This window comes from Sapajus apella, unplaced genomic scaffold (assembly GCF_009761245.1).
Source record: "Sapajus apella isolate SASKATOON/1434 unplaced genomic scaffold, GSC_monkey_1.0 scaffold23, whole genome shotgun sequence".
In the NCBI taxonomy this organism is placed as follows: Eukaryota; Metazoa; Chordata; class Mammalia; order Primates; family Cebidae; genus Sapajus; species Sapajus apella.
Genome location: NW_022436963.1, coordinates 14,549,160 through 14,557,706, shown reverse-complemented (window position 1 = coordinate 14,557,706; position 8,547 = coordinate 14,549,160). Strand labels below are relative to the sequence as shown.

The 8,547-nt window shown below is 43.0% G+C and overlaps 1 protein-coding gene across 1 annotated transcript in view; it reads right to left on the bottom strand.

Moving 5' to 3' along the window:
* Positions 1 to 5,041, bottom strand: part of SYNPR (synaptoporin) — a 342,577-nt gene extending 337,536 nt beyond the window's left edge. Inside the window, exons 1-2 of the mRNA XM_032290375.1 lie at positions 4,837 to 5,041; positions 4,650 to 4,715 (exon numbers count right to left, since the gene is read on the bottom strand). Coding sequence (XP_032146266.1) covers positions 4,650 to 4,715; positions 4,837 to 4,854 — 84 coding nt within the window. The 5' untranslated portion in view covers positions 4,855 to 5,041. The remainder of the gene's footprint in view (positions 1 to 4,649; positions 4,716 to 4,836) is intronic.
* Positions 5,042 to 8,547: the final 3,506 nt, after the last annotated feature.

Sequence of the window (8,547 nt, the reverse complement as noted above, 5' to 3'; positions counted from 1 at the left end):
GGGCAATAAATGAAAAGACCACCAGAATCAGTGCTATGTACGAATTTTTCTGTTCTGACCTAAAAGATAGTGAAAAGTACCCTGACCTCATTTAAGTAGAGATTAAGGATGTGGGAGTTTTGCCTGCAAGTCTTTGAAATTGGCTAAAGCTTTCCCCTCAAGGCTTGACTTTTATACATTATTAAGACTTTAAATCTACTGTATCCGTGAATCCTTCCTAAGGAAAGAACACATAAATAAAGTGGATTTTTCCCACTATAAAGTCCAAAAGTAGAAGATGACTTTAAAGGTAATACCATTTCATGTGGGTAATCCATAGAAAATAATGTAAAATATGAGCGATTTTTTAGAACTTCTTGTATCTGTGTACAACTGTAGGCAGGTGATATGCCCACCATTCTTCCTGCATACCACAGTTTACCATCAGCCTCTCCCACTGTCTACCCACTGCATCTCAAATTACACCCTTCTGAAAAAAATCAATTTTAACAGTTCAGTGCTTTATATCTACACTTCACTCTGTGCCCATATAAATTACACACATGCACGTTCACCCACAACCAAAACTATATTTTTTACTTATGCAAATATGAGGCTGTATATATTATTTTAAAATATGAATGAATTATCTACATGTTTATTAGAAGGATAAATATTGCTTCTTCAACCATGTTATTAAATACTAAGAATAAAACTTATGTTTTTTCACTTAACAATTTTATCAAATACAGTGATATATTGACCTGCAGGTCAATGCATATTAATTGAATTCATTCTTTTTTTTGTTTGTATTTTTCTGAGACAACGTCTCACTTTGCCATCCAGGCTGAAATCTGTAGACTTGACCTCATGGGCTTACGTGATCCGCCCACCTCAGCTTCAGAAGCACCTGAAATTATAGCTATGCCCCAGTATGCCTAATGTTTTAATTTTCTTTCTCTTTTTTACAGCCTCACAGGATTTTTGTTTGATCATAATGTGGACAAGAAAAAATGTATTCCTATTCTTTTTGATATTAACAGTTTTACTGAGTTTGTTTTCACTTTCTGTCAAATAACACGTAGCATATCTTGTTGATACGGATTCTCATACTCATTTAGATCCTCTATGGTCATTAGAATAATACAGCCTTTTGATTTTAAAAGCAACTGATTGCTTATAGAAAAATGCTATGCATCATGCATTTAAGCAGAAAAAGAAAAATGAGAACATGTCTTTCATGTTTTATATCACTTAACTTACAGGATGATGTGAAAATAGTTTGGTTATAATTTTAACAGAACTAAAACTCACTTCAACTAATGAAAAAAAAAAATCCAACACTGAAGAATCAAATATCTACCAACTTAGCTGACATTCCTGACAAAATAAATGTCTTCCGTTGCACTGAACATGAGAATTAGAAATTTACTATATGTTAAGGCATATTTTAATTAATATGTTCCAGAATTGCACTCTTTCCCTATGTTAACTAGGCTGGCCTTGAACTCCTGGGCTCAAGGAATCCCTCCATCTCAGCCTCCGAAATGCTAGGATTATAGGCATGAGCCACCAGGCCTGGCTAAATTCATTCTTTTTAATGGCAATATTTCATAACATGATGAATCATACTTTAATTATTTTCCTATAATGGACTTACTAGTTATTTCCAGTTCTTTTCACTACAGATAATGTTGCAATAAAATATTCTTGAGAATATTGCTATCATCTGAATGTTCATGCCTCCTCCCAAATTCACATGTTGAAATATAGTTCCCAAAGAGATGGTCTTAGGAGGTGGGACCTTTGGGAGGTGATTAGCTCATAAATGTGGAGCCCCTGTGAATGGATTAGGGTTCTTATAAGGGTGTGAAGAGATCAGAGTTCTTCCCTTCTGCTATGAGAAGATGCAGCAAGAAGGCTCCATCTGTGAACTAGAAGGCAGGCCCTCACTAAACAATCAATCTGGTGGCATCTTGACTGTAGACTTTCCAGTATTCAAAACTATGAGAAAAAAATTTCTACTGTGTATAAGCTATCCAGTTTATGGTGTTTTGTTGTAGCAATCTCCCAAACTAAGACACATATATCTTGACATGCACATTTATTTCTACAGCACGGAAAAATTGCAGCTTAAAGATGGTGTCAAGTTTAAAACTGCTCTCCATCACTTTGTAAAACTTCCACAGAAACAGGAGAAACTGAGATATTTTAAGTGCTCTATCATTACCGGTTTACAATTTTTGCTGATTACCCAAGCAGTATGAGAGGGAAACAGAGACAAACAGATGAAATTTTCTGCCATCTAAGAAATCACATTTTCTCTCATTGTCAATATCTCCTACAGAAAAAGATAACTCAGAGTGGCTCCTCAGGCCACTGTGTGCACACAAAATGTATGTTCTTTCCCTTTGTTCACTACTAACTTTTTTCAGCAACTAGTACTTTCTTTCTCATGTCTCTAGCTCAGCTCTTTTAAAATGCTGGTCAACCAACTTATCTGACTTTTAAAATTTGCTTTGTCTATTATTCATGTTCTCTTCCACAAATGAGAGTCTAATTACTGAGGTAGAAGCAAAAAGCTCTTCCTCCTTGGAGCCTTAGAATCTTAGAAGAGAGAGGGGAAGGACTGCAAATAATTTAAATGTGGTAACTTAGTAACTTTTATTCTATTTCACTCTTTCTCTCTCACACACACATCCACACATACCCTTCCCCAAGGGAAAAAAAAAAAACGTATAAAACAGTATTTTGCAGTGGGATAAATTCTTATGAATGAATGAATAAGAATCTAGTGGAAGTCCAAAGAATGATGTGAATCATTCAGTTTGGGATAGAGGAAAGAGGAAGGAATAAATATGAAAACAGTCTTCATTGAGAAGTTAACATTTAGTTGACATAAAAGACAAATATTTTCTCTAGGCTTGGAAGGTGAGGACATTCCATAAAGTATGAATGGAAATAGCAAGGGCACTGACGTAAAAGGGGCTTTTGAGTTTTGGAGGGATCTGGTATAGCTTAGAGTGGTGGTTCTCCAACTGTAATGTGCATAAGAGTTATGCAAGGAGCTCATTTAAAATGCAGATTCATGGGCACCCATTTTCCCAATATTTTGATTCTGTGTCCAGAAATCTGTAATTTGAACAAGTTCATCCAAATAACAAACACCTTTTTATATACCAGTAGAGGCTGTGTGATGAGCAGTGGCACAAAATCATGTTGCAGAAGTATTGGGGTGATCATGAACTAGTATTTCAGGTAAGTTGGAGTGCGAGACAAGAAGAGATTCTGTCAGAAAATAATGTCAGGTCTTTGAACTTGGTTTTGAGAGCTAATAGCTTGACAATGGAGCTATTATTTTCATCCCTAAAGCCACTGCTTCACAGGTAATATTTATTGAGTGGCTGAATGGATGAATGTGGGCAGAATTCTGAGAAAGCAAACTGAAAGTTTCCAGAACTATGAGGATTGCTTGCTTGTTTAACTTGACTGTAAGGAAAACAGATTCACAATACCGAGCTCTGAACCATGGATTCAAGCCTTCCAAAAGCTGTCTTGGTGTATGTCAGATTGATATACTTATGCATTTTCATTCAAGTCTACAAACAAGGTAAATGTAATTATCTTGTACATCAACCGTGTAAACAATCATCACAGTTATGTAGCCATTGCCAGATACAAGCCCTTGGAGCTAAGATCTGGGAACAGAGAACAGGCTCTTACATAATTTCCCAGCTAGTCAGTTTTAGGGCCTGTGATTAATGCTACATGACAGGCTTTGAACTTTCTATTCAGATAGGTTTGCTTGCCTTTTGGAGCTCCTAGCAAGAAGAAACGTGTGACCTGCAGATATCACTCTGTATAACCATCATCCAGCCAACACTGACATGGCTCTGCGGCCGTGTGGGTAACCGTTTCTGTACCTCACTCCTCTGCCCAGAGACAAACTGCAAGAGGAGCGTCAGGGTGGTTTTACAGAAGTGGAATATAACTTACTGAAGCCCAGTCTCTGAAGAAAGCTATGGCAAACAACGCTGGCTTTTCTGGGTATAATCAGAAAAGCCCCAGAGTGGCCAGAGAAAAGAAACTGTGGTGGGGAAGGAAGGAGTTCTGCTCTTAACAGTCTGTAATAGCTTCGCAGCATCTTTCCCTCCCTGGAGCTCCCGCGGAGCAGCTGAACACGCGCTTTGAGCATCCCAGAGACTCCGAGAAGCTGTCCCAGTTCTAACCAACTTTCTGAGCTTGGCCAAGTCTTCCGGCTCCTCCGCTCAGCCATAGGCCCTTCCACCCACCCTCTCATCCCCGCCAAGGTTCAGGTGAGGGGCCCGAGCCCAGCGGCAGCGCCTCCATCTACCCCCGTCCCCCATCTCCCAAGGTGGGGGGGGCTTCTTTCCACAGCCCCTGCGCGTCTGCAAGCGGTGAAGTGAGACGACGCTTGTCTATGCACCTGCAAAAATGCGTCCGCACGCCCGCCTCCCAGCAGGGTGCCTCGATCCCGTCCCCACTGCCTTGGAACGGCACCTGGGGAGGGGGCAGGATTGAAGTCTCCGGCTTGAGGGTTGAATCTCCGGCTTGGAGCAGAACCGAGCAGCGAGCACCCCACCCGACCTCTCCTCACCTATCGCGGCGTGCCCCCCCCCCGCCCCCGGCGCACACACACTGCTACTCACCAGTTCCAGGGCTCGCAGGAAGGCAAGGGGCTCCTTCAGCACCCGGAAGCTGCCCGCAGAGGCCAGCTTTAGGGAAACGAGGCGAGAGAGAGAAAGCAAAGCGTGAGGAAGGGGCTGGGGGCGCGTCTCCCAAGCCGCGGGGTCCCCCCACCAACCAGAGCCAGCCGCCCTGCCCAATCCGTCTCACCTGACTCACAGGGTCCATACTCGCCCTCGCTCGCTCTTCTCAACAGTTCTCTTTAAAAATGAAATTCGCTTGGCGCCACCGTCCTCAGGGCCAGAAGCCCCTTCGGGAGCAGCCGGAGGAGCGACACCCTGGAGCAGCACGGCGAGGGCAGGGGGCCTCGGGGAGCCCACTGGCTAGCGCCGGGCTCTGCGCTCCGGGAACCCAGCGCGCCGGGAGGCGAGCCGAGCCAGCGAGGGGTGGGCTGGGAAGAGCTGGGGCAGGGTAGAGACAACAGGGGAGGGGAAACCCGTGCAGCCAGGGGAAGGCTGTCATTGGCCAGCCGCGCTCCAGAGGGGAGGGCGAGGAGGTGGGCGAGGCAGAGCCCACAGACCTTGGTGCAGGCTCAGCTGTGCGCCAGGTGCCTTCTGGCTCCGGTGAAACTTTGGGTCTGTTGATTGGGGAAAGCGGGCCGGCACCATCAGCAAGACGGCTGTCCACCTGAAGAAGGGGGTTTCCAGATAGGAGGAAGACACTCACACCTTACATGGGACATCTGTGTGAGTTCTGGTGACTTCCGAACACCAAAATAATAACGATAATGATAATAGTGATAAATACATTTTAAAAAACTATTTGTGGCCGGGCGCGGTGGCTCACGCCTATAATCCCAGCACTTTGGGAGGCCGAGGCAGGTGGATCACGAGGTCAAGAGATCGAGACCATCCTAGTCAACATGGTGAAACCCTGTCTCTACTAAAAATACAAAAATTAGCTGGGCATGGTGGCACATGCCTGTAGTCCCAGCTACTCGGGAGGCTAAGGCAGGAGAATTGCTTGAACCCAGGAGGCGGAGGTTGCAATGAGCCGAGATGGCACCATTGCACTCCAGCCTGGGCAAAAAGAGTGAAACTCCGTCTCAAAAACAAACAAAAAAAAAACTATTTGTTGGCGCTTTCACTCATTCCTTCAAGCCTTTATGGAGCCTCCTTCCTGTGGGCAGGCAGTGCTAGGTGCTGGAGTACAAATAAATAAATAAAATAAAACAGGATAAGCACTGTCACTTCCCCCAGGGGAAGCAGAAGGGGAATAAAAACTTGCAATGTGGTATGAACAGTGATGTAGGGCAGGGCACAGGAGCCATGGGCACAGGGCAGGGAAGGGATCCATCTAGGCCTGCGGATGCCAGAGCAGAGGACGAGGACAGAGGAAACTGTCTAAAGAGGTGGAAACAAATGAATCTTGAATGTGGGACCATGTGCCTGTGGAAAACAGATTTAGCAAGCATGAACTGGCCAAGGTAAAACATTTCGTCGAAGGCTAATCAGGAAATGAAATTTAGGTCCCTTTGAAACTCATGTTATTTCTACTGAGATCTTTTGCCTGAGATCATACCCTGAAATGAACTCCCCTGCCAAACTCATAAATATAACTCTGGGTCCCTCCTCCAAAGTTAGACTCTTTTCTTGGAACTTAGTGAAGTTTCCTCTTAGTGGGCTAACCTTGCTGAATATAATAGCAACAACAACAAAACTGAGTTCTTTCTATGAGCTGAACACTGTGCTAAGGGCTTTACAAACATTATTTTATTAAATATTCACAACCCCCCCATAATTTAATAACACTATTATTCCCATTTTAGAGATGGGGGAATTGAGGCCCATGGAAGGAAAGTGGCCTGCCCAAGATTGTCCAGCTGGCAGGTAATAAGTTAGAACTGATTTTTTCCAAGTCAGAAAAAGAAAAGAAGAAGAAGGGGAAGGAGGAAGAGGTGGAGGAGGAAGAAGAAGTGAAGGAGGAGAGAGAGGAGAGCTCTTAGCTGCTACATCAAGTAGTGACATGTCCTCTTCCTTCTCACTCCTTTTGGATTGGATTCCATTTATGAGTGGTCTCCCAGCAACACACATAGTCCATCTGTTTACTACAAAAATTTGCCAAAAAGTTTGGAGTTAGTGTGTGTATGTGTGTGTTGGGAGGGGGGTATTTGATATGTTGAAGTGGATGAGAAATACGGAAATCAATAATTTGCTGTCTTGGAGGGGGAGACAGCAGGGCCAAAATATACTTAAAAAGACAGCTTCTGCTGTAGATGCCCCCCACTCATGAATTTTGCTGGAGAAAAACTAGAATTTAGTGAGTAGGAACTCCAGTGGAGTGGTTGCACCATCTGCAGTTAGCCAGTTTTGTTCCTACTGCGCTTCCTACATGCAGATAGAGCCTAAAACAATTAGAAACAGTTGTTTCAAAAATAAGCCATTATGCAACCATGGGGAGAACCAACACTAACAAGTACTGTGTGTACCCTACCATGTATGTATATGATCTTATGGGGGAAGTTACTTAACCTCTTCAAGACCTCAGTTTGTTTCTTTGTTTTAATCAGTAAAATGGAGCCAAAATGCCTATCTTAACTGGTTTTTGTGAGAACCCAATAGATTTTGCAGATAGCATATCTAGGGCAGAGTCTGCATTTCATAATCCCTCCACATGTATTAGTTACATATCACTTCTACAGAAGCAAAGGTGAAGACTCGCAGGTCCATATCAGAGGCAGGGTAGGTTGTAGCAATGTCCTGCCACCCTCTGAAGTGCCTCTCCCTCAAGTATATCCCTGCCCTTTTGGAACCAGCAGTAGCCATGTGACTTGTTTTGACCAATAAAATATGGACATTTTATTGGTAATGTGTGAATTTCTGGGCAGAAGTTTTAAGAACCACCAGGTGAGTTGCCAAGGTATTTCCTTCTACCACAATGAATATAATTTCTACTTAGAGGTTACTCTGACAGCTTGGGTCCTGGTGTAAGGATGACGTAGGCAGAGCTGCAGCCACACCTTGATGGACCAGAAGCTGAGCAAAAAAATGCAGGTGTAATGCAGTTGGGGTGTAAGCAACTGAAAAGTATTGTTACTGCAATAAAGCATAACCTAGACTGACTGATAACACAGGTAGTAAAATAGCTGAACCAAAATTCTACCCTAGGTTCGTATGATCTCATGGTCCTTGCATTTATCCTCTTTGCAGGGTAGTCAACTGGCTTACAGGGTATGACAGCTCCTGCATATGCTTAATAATGATAATTATTATTGTAATAGCTACTTCCAGTTGAGTTCCTGCTATATGCCAGGCATTGTGCTAAGTGCTTTACATACATCATTTAACTATCATAATTTCTTCTTTTCTAGATAGTATATCCAGCCTTAGAATGGGTATGTCATTTGTCTAAGGTCATCTATGTATTTATGTCTCTTTATACAGGGAGAGAGACTTATTTAAAATATTGCCTACTTGCAGATCATTTGAGTTGAAAACTTGGTACAGAGGAAGTGTGATTACTGAGCCTGTTCCCACGGGTCTCTCTTCACACCCAATGTTCTTTCTGACTAACATGGTGGCATATTTTATTCCCGTTCTCCAAACACCATGTGAAGGAAGTCAGAATTGTGGCAAATAGCAGTGTAATAGCTTAGACAACAATTGTACATTGTCGGAGGATGCTTTTCACATTCCAGAAATGTATGAGTTTCCAACAGCTGCATCACCAAAATAACCCAAAGTTTCATATCACATTTGCAATGTTAAATATTTTGTAGACTTTGGGTTAGAACCTCTGTATCCAGACCTGGAAATAACATTGGGTTCCCTAAAGAACTAGGTTGGGGGAGATAGGACAGATGATGTAAACACTGCCACAATATTACTATCAGTGGTTGAGGGCGACCCCTTCTCTTTTGCC